The following is a 20165-nucleotide window of genomic DNA, read 5'->3' on the forward strand; positions in this document are numbered from 1 at the left end:
CCGATGATACAGCAGTAGCAAAATGTATGAGATGCCTCAGGATGAGCCTGGCATATACATGTATTAAGTCTGCCCTTCAAAATGCAACACAGATAATAATCAATATCAAAGACAATACCTTTGACCATTCATAAAGCAAAGCTTCTAGAACATAGAATATTAGGTTTTTAAAACAAAAACCATTGGCATGCTAATATCACTGAGTTTTTACTTAGGTCTGAATTAGTGTCGGAACCTATGACAGATATTGGCAGAGCTACAAAACTACAAGTTACCCTTAAAATACATACACTTAGATGTAAAATCTCTTTTTGCACACAAACTGTCTAATAATCAATTTTTAAAGAAAATTAGCAAAATTATTAGTTTTTGGCAAAATCTTGATCAACATGTTTAGGAATGTGTCCAGGATTTTATAAAAATTATTGTCCAATATGAAATGCTTAAAACAGAATATTTACTTCCAACTATCTTCTTAGAAACATCCCATGTATTGGGTCACTGAAACTTTTCTTTCGTAGTTTGTGTCTTTACCGGTCTTTAAATAATGTTTTGACACATAGCCATTGGAGGATATACATGACTTTAAAGTACATATTTGTTACAGTATAAAAATACATATAAATATAAAAAAACTGATTACGACAGGTCTTAACATTATTGATAAAATTGAAAGATCTGTTACCTTAAATATGTTGATAGAAAATAATTATGTACAGAAACAAATTTATAAATTATGTGTACAAAAGACTTTTTAAGGCACATGAGTCATTGTTTAAAGGACGTTAAAATAATAAATGGTTTAGGTTGACTTTCAGATTAAGATTTCTTTTTCATGTACATTCTACTGTTACACAATGAGACTTTTGCAACGAAATAGATAAAAGTCTTTTATGTTGCAAATATATACAACATATATAAAATGTCACATTCATGGCGACTTTCACATAATCCAATAGTGACCATATTGACAGATTTAATTCGGTGACAAGCCCCCACCTTTCTCACTTGGATATATTTTCTATGGACTTATTTCATTCAATATGAACAATTTCTGGATGTATATAGATCTGTATTTGGAAAAATAAAATACAAAAACTGAGAAGATATATGGCATGAAAATTTATTCTGGTCTTCCATTTAGGCATACAGTATAAACAAGATACAAAATTTAATTTCTCTCCATCAATTTTTTCCTAACGTGAGTCACAGAGTTTGTATTGAAACTTTTTAAAAAAACTTCAAGAATTAGTTCAAGAATTAGTTTTTTATTGTTATAATGGCCTGAAAATCCAATTAGGTCATCTACATCTGAATAAAACAAGACTTTTGAGCTTTTATTTCTATATTGCAAGTATTATTTGCTAATTGTACTAACAAGCTTTCCTCTGAAAAAATAGAACTTCAGAATATGCCCATAATGTTAAGAAATACTGCCTGTAAATCTAATAAGGTCATCTACAAAGACCTTTCAGATTTTAATTGCCTATTAGTAGGTAGTGCTACAAGGTTTTTCTCAACAATGTCTTAAGTCAAAAGAGTTTTAAAAAAGAATATAACAATGAAAAAATGCAAATTTTAAGTAAATGATGTTTCTCCAAGAATACTTACATAATCACATTATATTAAGAATACTTACCCAATCACATTACATTAAGAATACTTACCCAATCACATTACAATAAGAATACTTACCCAATCACATTACATTAAGAATACTTACCCAATCACATTACATTAAGAATACTTACCCAATCACATTACATTAGGAATATTACTTCATGAATCCAACCCTACTAAAATATGAAAATTTGTCTTTCATTGTCTATATCCATAGACAAATGGCAATATCTCTTGTTCATTACCTCCCCTTGATACCACCAGGTGTCACCAGTTTTTAGCTGAGTGACATACTAACGAGGATGTTCGCATGTCAGGTTGGTTGGAAGGATTTTTAAGTAATGTGATTGGGTGAGTAATCACGGAGAAACATAACTTACTTAAAACTTTGCTTTCTCCTTTGAATGCATTCCCCAATCACATTAAATTAGAAGAATAAGTAACAATAAGAGCTGATGCTGAGTATCTGACCTCTACCTCGAGTATCTTTTGAGGGAAGAATGACTGAATCATAACCCGTTCTCCTAACTACATAAGCAACACAACCTGGGGTGACTTGACCTGTGACCCTAACACTGAAATATTCTAACCTACAAAATTTCACCAGCAAATCAAGCGAAGCTAAGAGACTGTGTTGATTGTTCCAGTTGGGTCTGGTGGCCGTCTGTGCTGCTGCCACTGGACCCATCAGAGTCTAGGTTTCCTCTGCGATGCCAAATCTCTGAAATGGAGGCATAAGAAGGTTGACTCTGCCTGACAGCCAACAGCTTCTATTATATCTCGAGTTGGAACACTGCATTCAAATGCAAGGCTGCAGATATTGCTTGAAACTTCTGAGCAGTAATCTATGTAAGACATCTCTGATCGGGTAAGATGTCAGAATACACCAAGTGTACGACCTACTTCAGCAAAGAAGAAAGGCTTGAAGGCTTGAAGCATGATAACCTGTGTTCTGGGTAACAGACATTGCTTGAAACTACAAAGCAGTGAGTTAAATGAGCGACGCAAGTGACTCTGATCTGGTGAGACAACTGAGTACACCTAGCGTGCAACCCATTTCCGCCCCAAAGAAAGGGCTTGAAGGGTGATATCCTGTGTTCCAGCTCACATATGAAGGAAGAAGCATTTGCTCATGCCACAACCTGTCTCTGTGCGCTTCAAGTTAGTTAGCGTGAACAAGATCTTGCATGGCTGCTGTCCTTGACCTAGCTATGGAAGAGAGCAAGTGACGACTGTTTGACTACCAAATGACAGTAACCTATTTGAGGCTATAAAGCCCGATGAACCTTTCAATCTGAACTTAAGCAAATTCGGGTCAACATAAAGGGGCATGCAGTTCTCTTACCCTGCATGTAGAAGCTAAAGCTGTCAGTAAACATGATCTGTATGATAGTGACTTTAGCTAAGTGTAGGCTGGTAGTTCTAAGGGATTCGAATAAAGTCATGTTAAAACCCAGATTGGATCCATTGAGGGTTATGGGTCAATTAAGACCAATATTATCTAAAAGATCCGATAGGTCTCTATCCCGCCCAAAAAACATGTTAATGCCAGAATGTGTCCAATATCATTGGGCAGTAGCCTTTGGTAGCGATTGAGAAAACTGTTTCTCCTCAAAGAGCCAGAGAAAAGTTGGCCAGCTGAGGGATTGAGGCACTCAAAGGGATGATGTGATGGAACTGGCACCAGTCCCTAAACACGTGACACTTCCCCTCGTTAAGCCTTCAGAGTGGAGGGACTTCTCACTCTCCAGATTATCTCCATAATCGAAGGTTTATATTGTTTGTCTCATAAGGTTCATAAGAGCCAAGTGTGTAAAAGAACAGGATCTGCACATGGATGGAACACCCTTGACCGTAGTTACATAAGAAGATTCGGGTTGGCCAGGGCATTCCTGGCAAGATCTATCGCTAGATCCAGTAGATCGGTCACCCAGGACTTGTCCCATTGTTGAAGGGCGATCAGAATCATCTTGCAATTCTGACCCCGTAACTTCTGGATTATTTTTGGTATCAGGACTATGGGAGGGTAGGCAAATCCCTGCAACCCCTTCCAAATGATCGACAATGCATCCACAGCCCAAGCTTCTGGGTCTGAAACTGGAGAGACGAAGTATGCAACTTGTGAGTCCACCTCATTGCTAAAAGATCAAACATTGGGCGTCACCAAAAGGTACAGATCTGATGGAAGACCGATGGGTGGAGAGATCATTCTATGTGAAGGACTTTCCCTATCCTGGATAGAGTATCAGCCAAGACATTGAGTCTGCCGATAATATGTCTGACATGTACTTTGATATGGAGATTGTCACACCAACATAGAAAATGCCAAATCAGGACTCACATTTTGGGTGATTGGTACCCCATGTTTGATGAAATAAGTCACACTACCGAGTTGCTGGGCATCATGAGGAAGATTGTGCCTGACAGTCAATTTTCCTAGAAGTGAGAGGCCTTGATGACAGTCTTCATTTAGAGGATGTTAATGTGCAGAGGCCGCTCCTCTGGCTCCCATGTGCCACTGACGGTAGTAAAGCCTGGCAACAGGGCGCTGATGTTGATGCCAAAGAGAAGAATGGTGAATTGATAGACAGTGTCATGGTAAGCAAAACGGAGAAACTTGTGAGAGACGGAGTGGATAGGGACGTGAAAATATGCATGTCAGATTGAGACTGATGGCATACTCGCCCCATCTGATGGAGAGGCAGACTGACCTCACCATCTCCATCTTGAATTGGGTGAAGCGACTCCAGTCGAAGATGGGCCTCAATTTGCTGTTTGCTTTCTGAAAAAGAAACAGCCTTGAGTAAAACACTGGCTATTGTGGATCTTGCACAAGCTCCATAGCCTTTGTATTTTTTATGAGCGACCGTATCTCATGTTGTAGAAAGGCATCCATCTCCCAATCTGAAGATGTATTCGAGAACAAGGGAAAGGGGATCATTGATGAACAAAACCTGAAGCTCATCCGAATGACCTTGATCAGTCCGCCCCCTTCTACAGAAATGGTGAGGTCCAGTGGGCTCAAAATCTGGTTTCATACTGCCACTGTATGATTGCTTCCTAGAGATCGATGTTGGTACATGTGTGACTGAGGAGATTCCCTGTCTTCAGGCCATTTAACATCCCTTCACACTGACGGGATTGAGTGGTTACAAACACCTGTTTGGGTTGAGCTGTGAGGTGGAGGGGAAGTTACTGTGCTGCCTGCCTCCGAACTTCCTCTATTCTTTGTCCAAAGTAACGTTGACCTGAACAGGGTTGTCCAGAAGAAAGGGTATGATAAGGTAGGAGCGACATGGATGCATCCATGTGACATGTCATATCAAGAGTAGAGTTGCTGAACCCGATAAATAATTGGCCATAGTATGCTAAGGAGGTCTAGTAATTGACCCTAGCACTCCTGGCCATCACCTCCCAAGCATGGCTATTGCCAGTTGTCTGCAACAACATCCCAAACCAGCTCTGATAGGCATGGATCAGATTTCTCCACCATAAAACATAGACAAGCGTATTAAAACATACGTAGTATTCTTGTCAAATGCTGATGGGTTCTGAAGGCGTCTGTCACTGAAAGTCCATTTCTTCCTCCTCAATGATATCTACTGATTCTTTAGAGCAACTATACGGGTGGGGGGCATTCTGAAGTAGCCAACACCTAAAAAAGAAATTGTCCTATACAGCGGTTTGAAAGCTAATTTCAGTACATTCCATGGTCGGATCTGATTAAGATGAGAAGGATGATGGATTTGAAGAAGTTCTGTCGCATGCACTGTGCGACAAGGTTTAAGTGGGTCTACTTACAGTGCTAGAGAAAACATACCAGGTAGTATGAAGACTCAATTCCACCCCAGTAAAACGTCACTATCTCTCCTTTGAGGACAAGCAATGAACATATTATGTCCAGCACTACCAGCAATGTTGGCTGGTTTGCACGGCAAATGGTCAGCCTGGAAGCTGGCGGTATAGAAGGTGGTCCGGTTATCACCAGTACTGCCCACTCCAAAGGCCTGGCTGGACTGACAGATTTCTCACTGAAATCTTCATCATAGAAAGGGCATGTCGCTGAAAGTACAGTTGGACGGTCGGATCTGTCACTAAGTACCCCATAAATCACAGTTGGCTGGACATTCTCAGACATGAAACGGGGACTTATGCCTCGTGGGCTGCCTATAATTGGTGCATTCTCCCCAATGAGGTGGTATCGCAAACAACGAAGTACATTTCAAGAGTATAGTAAACATTCCTCCTAAAACAATACAAGATGAAAAAAAGCATAAATTAGCAAATTAATGTGTGACTAACTAGCAACTAGCATAAATTGTCAAATCAGCATATGACCAACTGCCTAACAAGGAAACCCAGACTTCCACTCACTATGCAGACGATGATAGCAGAAACAGTGTATACATAGTATAGACAAAACAAGTGTCATGGTAGACTTCCAAGTCTGCATTTAAATTGACATTATGCTAAAATGAACACAAAAAACACAAAGTAAAGCAAACACTAGTGATGTCAAGAAATTACTAGGTTGCTAAAACACTGGTGTAACTAACCTAACTAACAGTTCAGCAAAAATGTCATCATAAACCTATGCACCATGCTTAGTTAATAATTAAAACATAATTCTATCAAAACAGCATGAAATATGAATAAACTAAGCACAATTATCAAGTAGCACTTCATAATTTCAGTTACAAGAGCTCCATAATGGACAGAGTAAGCAAATAAAGTCAAAGGTACACTACCTCGTAATGACCTTGTATAAGGTTAACTATAGCGTGGTGGGATGGTGGTCATGCAAGACCAAGTCCCGACAAGTGACAAATCACTCAAAAATTGGCAGAAATTGCAAAATAACGCATACAACCGACAATAGATCGATAAATTGACACAAAAAATCCAAAATGAACGTTAGATGGGCTAATAGGAACACAAAAAAAGGCTGCATTATCAGAGGATAAACTGTACACTGTGTGGTCTGTACAGCAGCAAAGCTAAAAATTTGTGACACCACATGGTATCAAGGGGAGGTAATAGGCAAGAGTCATTGCCCTTTGTCTATTGACATAGACAAGGAAAGACGAATTTTCGTCTTTTAGTAGAGCTGGATTTATTCGTAAGGTAGCAGGCTAATATTCCTAAAGTAATGTGATTGGGGAATGTATTAGAAGGAGAAATTGCTACATTTTCACTAAACTTAAAAAAGTCTGAAAATGACTATAGAACCTTTAAAGCTTGCTTATGTTGAATCATACATGTACAGTGTGAAATCCATCATTTACGGACTGCTATAATAAACTCTTTGTCAAAATGAAATGTAAATTTTAACAACCTTGTCCCAAGACGTTGTAAAAGAAAATAAAATCACTAGTTGAAATAATACAATTTCCTAATAAAAATCTGTATTTCTTCACTATACAAGTTTCATTAAAAACTACTGACAAATGTCATCTAATCACTAATATCTCACGTTTTTCTATCTTTTAGTGCATTGTTCAATACCTGAAGTAAACATAAATTGAAAATTGGAAACTGAAATAAAGACATATTATACATCTTTTTAATTGTGTTTGTTGTGAAGCTGGGGATATATGTAATAACATTGGCAAGAATAAAAGATAAGAAAGTAAAGATGAAGTCACACTGAACTTGCATTTTTACAGGTATATAAAGTACAAATGAATCAAAATGGGACTATGTCATACAAGTGCCTTGAGATGTTGATTACATGGAGCAATAAATTATGGGTTACCATGACTGATTTACATGAATGGATATCAAAGGTTATAACTGCTGTACCTTTTTTAATCGGGATTATTAGTTACATAGTTTATTATTATAAACTGCTACGAATTTACCCCATCCATTACATTACTCATCTCCCTGTGAACTATCTCCTGTTTTTTGTAGTAGAACCGCTCCGGTGGTCTAGTGGTTAGAGTGTTCGCCTCTGACATGGGAGGTCATGGGTTAGACACACCCCCAAGTCATATGAAAGACTTATAAAAATGGTACTAACAGCTGCCTCGCTTGGTGCTCAGCATTAAGAGGTTAGTGTTAGAACTGGTTGGCCTGGTGTCAGGATAATGTGACTGGGTGGGACATCATGCTACATGTCTGTGGAATGATGCCCCAGTGCTAGTCATTACTATAAACTGCCACACTGCAGACATCGTAGCAATATGACTGAAAAATTGTTAAAGCTACGTTAAAAATTCAAATCTCTCGCACACACACATACATTTCTTGTAGAAGAATGGCTGGAAAATATTGAGCGACCTCATGACAAATTAACGTCATCTGTGACATCAGGCACCTAGCTGCCGTTTTTCCAACTGACTGGTATGGTCTCAAACTAGATCTATACATAACTAACTTAGACTAATTAATATGCATGAAACTAGTCCAAACTAGAATGAAATTACTAACGTATGTTTCAGTCATTAATTTTACAAGCTTGACATGAATGCCTTTTGTGGAAAACATAAAATTAGCAAAGATCCAATCTAGGAGACATGAAATTGTGCTTATTCTAAAAAATCTAAAATCTTGTCGACATACTATGTTGCTCAGAATATTTTAATTCTAAAGTAAAGGTAAGGCGATGCATAAAAAGGAACAATATATCATCCTGCATGTAACTGCAGTGTCCTTTAGAATACATTGGCAGGATTTTTATCAACCGAAGGAAACCATTTCAAATTTCAGTTCAGAATTGTACATGAACTATTAAATTGTTCTAAATATCACAAGATTTATGTTTGTGTTACAAGCATGAATTTGAAACAAGAATAAATCCACAAACAATTCTGTAAATATGCATGTTGCTAGAAAGGTACGAGCATATGTGAGATCATCAACAAAGATAGTATGATTACGATTTTGTTGAAGAATTAAAGACAATTTTCTTCTTTGTTTCGTTACAAAATTGTATACCTGTATAATGGGTGAGGATAATGGTGACATATGTAGATCAAAAACATCTTTTCTAAGCTTATTTATATAATGAAGTATCTATGGTAGCGATTTCTGTTGTAATTAAAATATTCATTTATCTTGATGATCATTATCCTTCATGAGCACCAGTCCATAAAAATAGATAATCTCCATTATTCTCAAACTTAAGATTTCTTTCTTCCTACTGACAAATATTGGTACCTACATCTGCATTCCAGGAGTTCATGGCTCCCTTTGAAACCATCCTTGTTGTTGCAATATAAGATCTGCTTTTTCTTCATTTCCTTTACGTCTTCAGCAATTCGACATAAACCACGTTCAGGATCCTTCAGTAAATCTAATACTTCACCGAAATTCTGATTCTGATGATCCACAGATGTCTTGATATCTGGCAATATTTCAGTTCTGGTCTGCACAAGGTAATGTAACTGTTCATTATTTGCTTTTATTTCAACAAATCCTTTGCTTTGCTCTGCTTTCAAATCCAGCAGAGCTTGACCTTGTTGATGTTGTTCAGCTAGATTACAAAGGAGAAAGTTATACACAATGTTTTGAATAATAAAATATAAATATTAACCTATGCATTGTTTTTATCATTTGCGTTTAATATTGACTTACTTTGCTGCCTACAGTATGCACTAATGTGTGTGTGTATATATATGTGTATATATATATATATAAAATAAAGAATTTCAGAAGGAAATTACTAAAGGTAAAAACTCAGTTAAAAAAGGAACTTCATTTTATATTTCACTGCAGTTTTCTTTTTGCAAATATTTATTTGGTTATTTATTAAGTCAAGTCTAATAACGACGTTTTTCATTTCACTGTATCAATAAATTGAATGTACAAAAATAAAACTAATTCCAGCAAGAACAAACCCTGAATGCAAAATTTTAAAATACAGTATTTAACATGGAATTTTAATATAAATGCCATATTTTAAATTACTGTTTAATTGAAATCATCCTAAAGAAGAAAATTCTCAAGTAAGCAAAAGAATACAAAATGAGATCACTCTATGACAAATTCGCATAAGATTACACACTACCTTGCAAAAGTTGCAATTCGTTACGGAATGTTTCAATTATCCTGTTGGCGTGTTCTAGATTCATATCATCTGTTCTTAATTGGTCCAATCTCTGCTGGTACTTTGTGCCCCCTAATACTGTTTCAATATCAGCGATACATTTTCTCATTTCAGTCCAGTGAGAATTAAAATCCTGATTCGATAGTCTCGGCTCTTTTAAATGAATGACAGTATTTCTGAGTTTATGTAATCGCTCCACATTGGCTCCAAGGGAGATGTCTTGTGGGTTGTTTTTGAAAAGCTTCCCCCATCCTAACAAAGGTGGCTGTACTGAGGTAACATTTCTTATAAGAGAATAGAGCAGAGACATGTCACACTCTGAGACTGAAAAGTTGGGATGGAGCTGACTGTTTTGGAAGATAACAGAGTATTGATATTTCTCCAGATGCTGTTGTAGCTGAGGCCTTTTAAATGAGATTGCCTGATTGATGTCTTTAAACCCTAGGGGGATATTACGTAGTATTACATCTCTAAGACTTTCAGCACATATTTCGGTAATAGCTACACAGAGACGAGCATAACTAATTTTCTCTGGAGTAACTGACTGTGCAGCCATGACAACTGTCACATCTGTAATATCTAAAGGGCACACATATTTATGCCAGTGGTTTACTAAACCTTCTCCATATTCCACACCAACAGATTTAAATCGTATATCTGCCTCTTCCTTTTATCGCATGCTTTCTCTGCAGAGTTCATCCAAACAATCTTCCATGAAATATCTTTATGACAGGCAGACTAAACACCAACAGTATTTTCAAGTGAACCTGAAAAATAAGTGATATGCAGTATTTATTATGTTCCTATAAAGAATAAATTCTATGATTCTGTCATGTTTATTGGCTCATTACATAATATGTAGTAAGTTCTCCAGTGGACAAAATTTATAGCGACTTTTTCCACAGTATTTAGTGTGTTCCCATGTCATAAAATGTCTTTGATGTAACATGTTTAAAGACCTGCTGTACTTAAATTAACAAGACTCTACATCGTTCAAAAGAGTTGTGTAAAAAAGTTGACTATTTGAAATGACCATGCTCAGCTTTCTATTTTCCCATACTCCACCGTGTTTCTCTAATCTACGTGGTACGTTATTTATAAATTTAATCTATTTATTTTTGCTTGTTTTTGATCATGCCCTTTAACAGAAAGCAATTGAAATAACAAGCATGTCATATTCAAACAACATGTGAATTAATCTGATTTCGTAAACTTTTCATTTTTAAACATTATTCCTTCTTTGATTGGTGACTCTTCATTTTCAAGCAATAGCTATTGCAACATGTGCATGTCAAAGAAAAAGTAGCGGGTCAATTTTGCTATTACAATCATAGCAACGTTCAATACTGACTATAGTTAGTACCTTTCTCTGCCTAGTTAAAAGAATGATTTCAGTAACGATGATGTAATACTGAATTGAATACATGGTAAACATGAATTAGACATAATGCATCGTTACTCACTTGGTCACACCAAAACATAAAAATAAGTTCCCCAAGGGTCAAAACATCGTTGAAAGAAATGAACAGAGGAGCTAATTTTAGTTCTAAATTTGAATTCATATTTTCATATCCAGTAAGTATTGTTAGGACTAAAAGTTAGGCTCTCAAAGGTTTACACATTATGACAAAGGAATTCAGTCCCTAGGGGTTGCAATGAACTCTGGTGTATATAGTAGTTGAATATGTCTCTTCATGCTAAGTAAGAGTATAAGTGTTAAAGAATAGAAATTGTAGTCCCCAGACCTGAGATCTATTTATCTGCCCTTTCATGTGTGGGTTAAAAAAAGCTAGCTATTGAAATTTTTGGTAGAATTCCCCTTCAGTCAATGACAGACTTCTGGAAGGGATACTCAGATTGAAGCAAAGCTGTGTCGCCCGTGTAATTCCAATAGGGTGCATGAAAACCCTATTTATGCGGAAACTGGACTAAGGGGTTGTTTGGTGTTGAGATGTGTCAGCTCGTAGAGGTCAAACCACCTAGTTAGAGACCTATCTGGCGTAAGATATATCCAGACAGATGACATATATTGACGACAATGTATATAGATTTACTTTAGTTGCATTGGAAAGGTGCATTCAGCAAACAGGATCTCAATGAAGTGTGAAAACGTTTACACAGAGTTATTCTGTACTAGTCAAATCAGAATGATGGACTGTGGTGTTTGAGAATAACTAGGTCAATTTCAGGCTAAGGGCCACACAAGGGGACTACACTAGCATCTCATAAAATGATCCAGTGTACGACCTTCTTGATGAAATCTGCAAAGAAATAGCAAGATGACAAATCTCATGACGTCAAAACCAATCCATACATGATATAACTTTATACTGCTCTCAGCAGTGTAGTTCTATCAATGCTGGGATAACCCAAAGATCTGGTTTAGAAACAAACTTCTTCCTGGCATCGCAATTGATATTCATGGTAAAAGCACTGTCCGCTTTGAGCCAGAACTGTGCAACACAAATTCAAAGCTGTCTTTGCCAACAGAACAATTAAGACTGAGTTCCCACCATGAAAGGACATGGAAAAAATCATCTCATACCAGTGGCCTCGTGCTAGCCACAAGAAAAATATAGTCATTCTTATCTACAGGGCTGCCGTGAGCTTCCATTTTCTGGAGTTGGAGTCTCATTGGCTATTGTTCCCTCAGACTCCACAATTCCAGTGGCACAAACTGCTGCTGGTTCATCATGCATTTTTTTCCTTGGTATTGCATAGCCAAGTGAGCTGCTTCTGTTTTCAGGTCTCTGCAACATTTTGTCCAGCCTCCACCGTTTTATTATCTCCAGTGCAATGTCAGTGTTACCCTGTTTTTGTAGCACCATCCACATATATCTACACTTATGCTTGCTGCTGTTGTCACCCTTGTTGAGTGTCATTCTGATGATCTCAGTGGCATTATTCAGTACATTTTCTTCATGTCCTTTTGTTGATATTAATCTCCAAATTGACAATGTTTGTAACTGATTAGTGCCATGTAAAAGGTGATAAGAGCATGCCTTAGCATTGATAAAAATCGCAGGAGGCTGAAATAAGCATGCATGAAACAAAGAGATATTCCTAGAGGTCACCTTTTAGTTTAAGACAATATATATAAGAAAATTCAAAGGAGCATAGATTGGGCAATCCATCGAAAACTGTCGGACTAAGACTGTGTGCCATATGGAAGGACTGACAGACCCGAGATTTCCATACTTGAGATTTTCAAAGCAACTGAAGTAATGAAATAGATTATTTCGCTGAGAGCATTAGCTGTATAAAAAATAAAAATATTCAAATTTTTACAAGTGATGGATTTTCTTGAATAAATCACACCCTATTAGTGCTTACATACAACACTCCTACATACTGGGTGGGCGTATACTGTACAGTTATTTGAGTTTTTTTGACATGCTGTAGGCTGAAAGAGCTCCATGTAGATAAGTAATTTAGTCAAGGAAAGGAAATATACCGTGAACAGTGTATTATACGTCTGTTCCTTGATAAGTTTTCATGTCGGCACTTGTAGGGTATGATTTACTCAAGATAATTCAGCTCAGTATCATGCAAAAACCATTATTTTATTATTAGATGCATTGCAAGTCCTCCATTAAGTTTGGTCAAGATATGTGAAAAACAACTGAAAAGTCTGTGCACAACATATATAATAAATAAATAATACTCAATAGTGAGATATATAATTCGATAATATTTGCAGTGATCTGAAAAACGTTTTAAATGTCGGAAATATGCAATGGTAGGAAGTAAGCAGTTCTGTAAAACGAGAAATGTTTCCCTTTTGAGCACAGCAGAAAGTTTCTCTATTTATTTTAACTATAGTTCGTTGCGAACTTCTGATCAGACATAATTAGCTACGATGTCGTAGCCTCCTCTTCAGGTAGGAGTAGGGGTACTATTATTAGTGCTAACATAATAATGAGAAATATTTTAATGATTTTTTTGTATGTAAATACATCAATAAATAGAAACGATGAACTTTCGAAGAAAACGATCTTAAAGCCCGTAGAAACTTACGTGAAATTTGCTGCTCTCACAAATAACGGATTTGCGTTTCTCCAACAACCACTTAGTCGCACGATAGTCGCCATTTTTCCCCAATCAGCAAACAAGGTAAATATTCAGGGTGAAATGGGACGACTAAAAATGCCATTGTCCAGCACTTGTTTGAATTATATGAATTATCTGTACTCATACAGTGTCATAGATACCTTTTTGAGCCCAACAAATCGTTTTAAAAAAAAACAACAGAAGAATACAGATGGTTAAACCGTGTACATTGACGTCAAAATAGTCGGTTCTAACCAGTTGGATTACCCAAGGACAACCTTGTTAAGCGTACTCGGTGCATAGGTAGAAGGAGTAAACAAAGACAATATTTATATTTTGTGTGCCGACATGGGTGTTCTTTTTCTACCTGATCTCGCAGTTGGTTTCTTAGACTTTGAGGAATTTAAACTTAATGCGCTTGATGCACTGGCTGAAAAACTTAGATCGTTTCTTATTTTAGCTAGATCGCGAACGAATTTTGAAAAGAACGATAAAAGTGGCACTGAGACTTTATTCTCATCTTTGTTTTTGAACCTTGTGAGATTCATTTCTCTTGTAAGCAGTGTGGCCATTTTACCACGCTGGGGTTTACTTCACGGGTGGTGTCTAGATAACTGACGCCTGGTAGGCGTCGATCCGCTTTACTAACTCGTGTTCCACTAACACATCCTCAAGCTCTCTTAGCTTTTGATTGTATTGTTAGGAGTCTTAGATAAATTCTATGGTGCTTTGAAGAGTGAATTCCCGATGACTTTTGGGCGGCCATAACTCTCCTCCACTCTATCCCGTACTATCTTCATTCCGGCTGTAGGGTTATTTACATGTACTGACCTGATCCTCTTTACAAGCTCTGAATTATCATTTCCCATCCATTTTGCCAATGAGTTGAGCTCCTCACTTGCAGTAACATTGAAAACTCTGATGGCTTTTGTAAATGTTGACTTCCATGCTATGTTGTTTTTCAAGATGGTTGTCGAATTTGAAGCACACCGAGTTGACAAGTTAATGGCGAACAAAGTATTTTGACCATGTCTGTCATATCTTATACTTCAGCATGTGAGCAGCGAGACACGTGCGGGGTGCGATCAGTGGGCGACGCAGCATTGAATGGTGGGTTTGGGTGTAATTGTTAAGATGCATCTAGTCTGAGAACAGGAACAAAACCCAACTCCCTATAGCCATAGAGATAGTCTCATGTTAACCTGGAGAAAGGGAGGAGGGATATCAGCTCAATCCCTGTCTCTAGAGCACCAATCAAAGCCCAGTGTCCAGTTGCTCAAAAAGCATTAGCAAGCGCCTGGCACCCAGTGAAGAATATCTGACAAGAAACTGTCTTTCTGGCGATCCATAGAATTGAAAGCGCTGTTTTTTTTACTGTCTTCGGGCAGGCTTAGTTGGCTAGCATCGGTAACCAGCGCTTTACCTCCTGCCATTAAATAAATAAGCAGACTTGGTGGAGAGAAAAACCTGCGGTAAAGTTGGACATATAAAAAAAACACAGAAGAAAAAAAATAACGTTTCAGTCCACGAAGCGGACATATACATTGGATTATTTATTAAATATGTCCAGGTTAAAAGATAGCTGATGATTGATCAGGTTCATTCTGAAAGACGTGAGCTTAGGAACTATGGGTTGGAGTTGGAACAGTTGAATCTGATTGACGGTGTTCTGTATTATAGAAAGGTGGATCCTGTTCGAGAATAAGATTGTCAGCTGGTAGTACTTAGGCAGTTCTTATACTGGTCACCAAGGGATTAACAGTACGAAAGATGGGGTGAAGCAGAACATGTACGGGTATTGCTTGACTCAGGATGATGAAAACGTTTTGTCAAAGGTTGTGACCTATGTTCAAGGTACGAAAACAAGCAAATCAAATTGCACTTCAGACGTACCTGTGTGCATCATCCAAGGAACCAAACACACTTATACATGATATAGTCATTAGCAGAGAGCACATGGGTAACACATATTGGCTTGTTATCATTGGCCAGTTCACTAAATGAGTGGACTCGTTCAGTGTGCACAGTTAGTGGCAGAGAAATTCGTTGATGAGTTTGTGGCACATTTTGCTTCACCATTAAAACTCCACACAGATTAGGTAAGTAATTACCAAAGCAACTTATTGAAGGAAGTGTGTCGATTATTGGGAATGTTACAGATTTGAACGAAACCCTATCATCCAACCTCTAATGGCCAAGTGGAGAGGTTTCTTCGGACAATTTTGCCCATGATACGTTGTGTCACAATACTAAGAGTCATTCATATGGTCATTTATACCGTATACCATATTTCAAAATATGGTTTGACTTTGTTGGGATACAGAAGGTTATTCACTAGGTTGACTAGTTACTCACGTTATGCACTTGTGCCCAATAAGCACATACAGTGATTGAGTACTATGTCCCTCATACAAGTCCCTGCTTTTATAACTAAGGGCTGATTCTTAAAAAGAAATGCCTAATGTATTTTTAGATAGATAATAGAATCCATCTGGCATGTTAGTGTGATGTTTTATTTTATATGTATCCTTGTCTCTTTTGTAAAATTCACTTATTCAGAATAATGTACAGTCATTTCACTGTTTAATTATTAAATATGTTTGTTAATATTGTTCTAATCGAATTTTGAATCCATGTCTGAGTATTTGTTAACAAATAAATATTGTCAGGTTGTATATAAATTCTAATAAGGTTCAAGAGAAACTAGATAATTTATGTAACTTGTATGTAACTCACGTTATGGTAGAATATTACGTTTTCAGCTGATAATTTCAGGTCTGCCGCTTTCTCTCGTCCTGTATGATTACAACTATATGCCATGGACCCATAACAATAGTACCAACGTAAACATGTAACTGAGCACATATTTTCAAATGTTGTTAAAGTTGACAGTGAACGACTTAAAACTTGACCAGACTTAGAAAGCTTGGTTCTTTCAAGCACTATCCATATATTTACTGAATAACTGGTGGCAGGATCTCAAGACATTAACCATTCCAACTGGAAGGGATAACAGGCAGCAGACAAGTCTCTTAGACGAGTTATTTATTGTATGACTCGGAGTAACCTATCAAGAGGTGACAAGTTAAAGATGGAAACTCCCGAGGTAAGACGTTATTTCTTAAAATGGAAAATAAAACGGGGGCTTGTCAATGGAGTTCTTTATCAAACTTCCAATATCCTAGGGGAAACCACCGGTCAACTCATTTTACCACTTGCATACCGTGACCTTGCTTTGAAAGGACTAAGATAATCTTGGTCACCAAGGTGGCGACAGAACTATGTATCTGGTTCAGTCTAGATTCACCTGGCCTTGACTTGAGACAGATGTTAAGCACAAGGTTAGAACCTGTCCTTGTTACATACAAAGGAAATCGTCAGTTCCGACTGCAGAGTTGATCACAATATGGACCACCAGACTGATGGAATTAGTCTGTATTCCCTTTCACTTGAGAAGTTCAAGGGTGGTTATACAACTATCCTGGTGATGACAGACCATTTCACAAAATATGCCCATGCAGTTTCAACTCGAAACAATGCTGCAAAACCTAATGCAAACGTGGGGGGGGGGGGGCGAACACTTTGTTGTACACTATGGATTTCTAGAAAGGATGCACAGTGAACAGGGACCAAACTTTGAAAGCGCACTCATAAAGGAACTGTGTAGCCTGGCTCTTGTTGAAAAGACCCGAACATCTCCATATCACCCCATGGAAAATGGAATGGTAGAGCGTTTTAATCAAACTTTACTGGGTATCTTGGGAACTCAAGCGAACAACCAGAAAGTTGATTGGAAGTTCTATATGGCTCCTTTGATCCAAAGCACGATAGCACAGGATACGCACTGTACTATCTAATGTTCGGGCGGCACAGAAAATGGCAAACAAAAACATTCGAGTTCAAGAATCCACTCTTCAGAAAGGTGATGGTGTTCTAGTAAGAAACGTTGGTATTAATAGGTATACCGAAATTAGCAGATAAGTGGGATAGAGATACTTATACTGTCATTAAATAGTCAAACTCCAATATACGGGGCAGCGAGTACAAGGTGAAGAGGGAGAGTTACGCTACTCTCATATTTGTTTATTTACAATCATGATGACGATGCCATACAATCAATACGACGTAACATTTCAAAACAATAGAGTGCAAACCAGGTAACTGAAGAAGATAAAAGTATGATGGGTGAGCAATATGTGCATAAACCCAATGAGTCAGTGTCTGTGTTCGATTCTGACTCATAAACAGATGCTTCTACTGGGGTATGTAAGTTTTATGAGCGTTGAACACGTAATCAGACCAATTTCAGTTCTGCCTCTTGCCCTCTTTCTTTGTATTTACAAATATATGACATGGACCCATAACGTTAGTAGATGTTATGCTTTTCCTCGCTGAATATGGATGGAAATGTATCCTGTGACAGTTGCTAAATATATATATTTATCACATAGTGGGTACACCTTGCCTATAGTGTGTGCAGTTTCATGTTTTTAATATTATAACATGTGAACATATCACTTTATGTGATTGTAAATGGTCCAAACAAGCCCATGAAATTATTGTGCAGTATTCTCTTTACTGATTGGCTGCGATCGTGGGAAAACTTTTTTTAACTCCGCCTTCTGGAATGTTTTGATGTCAATGAACATTCTAACCGCCATTTTTTTTTATTCGATTCATGAAAGGAATTGGGGGAAATATGGTCTCGTCTGTTTCAGTTTGGCCAATTTACCCCCAGATGAGTTTGTTATGTCATAACATGAAAAATGGCTAAAACCCCCAAGACAAGAACAATAGCGAAAAAAATAAATTAAAAAAATATGGATAATGCTTAGTTGATGGGGTGGGGGTGGAACATGGAATCCACCTTATATACAAGAGTGGATTAAATGTGACCTTACAGAAATAAAAAAAAACTCACCTTTGTTTACAGAATAATGTGGACATAAACCGGTCACCACAACTGACAACTTTATCCAACCACTGCATATTTACACGGTAGATAGGTGATGCAAGTCTGACTCAAAAAGAGATTTCTTTAGGTCTTCTGTACAGTCTAATGTTCCATACTAAATACTACAAATACCTGGTCACAAACATATTACGGTAAGTATGTGTATTTCTGCATCCAGTAATCTTCTTTTCACAAAAATATTGCAACAATGTAATGTTTAATTGTGATGTAGTATTTAAAGGTAAACACTGGCACTGTTTTGTATAGGCCAACTCGAACTGGTACTATGCGCACTGTTGAACAATGTGACATCACACGCACAGGACATTTTGTGTTGAAAAATGATTTTGTCTTCTGTAAAATGTTATGTTTATTTGGATGGATGCTCATTCTTTGATTTAAAGTTAGCAAAATGTATAATATACTTTTACTATTTCAGCTTTGCTTGGGACTATTTTTATGCACAACAAATGAAAGGTACAGCATCTGTCAGAATGAATGAAATTTTTATTCATTCTTCTTTCTAATGAAATTTTTATTCATTCTTCTTTCTATCTAAATAATTTCTACTGAAATAAAAACTGATAAAAATAATCTCAAATGGGTAATGATTTAATATTACATCTATGAAACTCATTAAATAATGTCCAGCGTTTGATTGCCAAAGCTCAAAAAAGCCGGACATTATTCAACTCATTTCGTGAATTCAATATTAAATCATTACCCATTTGAGATCCCCTATATACAAGAGGATAAATAGGATGATAAAATACCCATTTCTTGCTGTATATAGAAGCAGTACACACCCAGCTTTATACTTAATGTTGTATCTACTTTCCCTTGGTCAGGATGTGTTGTGACCTGAGAACTTAATCTTTGGACACACAGAAGACAGATGCATTGACTTGGTCTGAGCACCTTGTAGATGACAAGAGAGTTGAAAGAGAATCTATGTTATCAATGTCAGCCTGAAAGAATACAGAGATGGAGATCTGGTTCTTATTACTAATGAATCAAGGAAGGAAGGAAGGTCCCCTAAATTGAACAATGCTTCAACTGAACTTGATGTTATCATAAGAGAGATTGGCCCAGAGCTTTATAAAATCAAGGTTGTCTAGAGGGCATCGGTAATTCATAATGACAGGTTCATGCAATTCAACTTTGAAACTGCATACATGTAAATGATAGACTTCCCTGGTATCTCAAGTCCAACATCCTGATTTCCATGGAATAGAGATCTACTAAATGTCCTCTGCAACAGAGGTCTGTTTTACTGCTAGTCAGAAAATGGAAGAGGTCAGGAATGTAGGTGAACAAAGACCACGATAAAGGCAAACAACCATATCATAAAAATATTCCATTGGAGAACCATGGTCAAAGAGCCCGATGAAGAGCAGATGGCCCATGATGGATGTTCACAGCAAACTTTATCAGTGGGCACGTCAGAGGTCAAGACATAGTAGAGCTGTGGCATAAAGCCAGCATGGAGCG

The 20165-nt window shown here is 37.3% G+C and overlaps 1 protein-coding gene across 1 annotated transcript in view; it reads right to left on the bottom strand.

Annotated features, from left to right (window-relative positions):
• The window catches only part of LOC149801353 (uncharacterized), a 115179-nt gene extending 101210 nt beyond the window's left edge, over positions 1 to 13969 (bottom strand). Inside the window, exons 1-3 of the mRNA XM_089956791.1 lie at positions 13688 to 13969; positions 9632 to 10437; positions 8786 to 9097 (exon numbers count right to left, since the gene is read on the bottom strand). Of these exons, the coding sequence (XP_089812917.1) occupies positions 8786 to 9097; positions 9632 to 10226 (907 nt within the window). The 5' untranslated portion in view covers positions 10227 to 10437; positions 13688 to 13969. The remainder of the gene's footprint in view (positions 1 to 8785; positions 9098 to 9631; positions 10438 to 13687) is intronic.
• Between the last annotated feature and the right edge of the window lie 6196 nt (positions 13970 to 20165).

This window comes from Sinohyriopsis cumingii, chromosome 4 (genome assembly GCF_028554795.1).
Source record: "Sinohyriopsis cumingii isolate HCF-2022 chromosome 4, ASM2855479v2, whole genome shotgun sequence".
In the NCBI taxonomy this organism is placed as follows: domain Eukaryota; kingdom Metazoa; phylum Mollusca; class Bivalvia; order Unionida; family Unionidae; genus Sinohyriopsis; species Sinohyriopsis cumingii.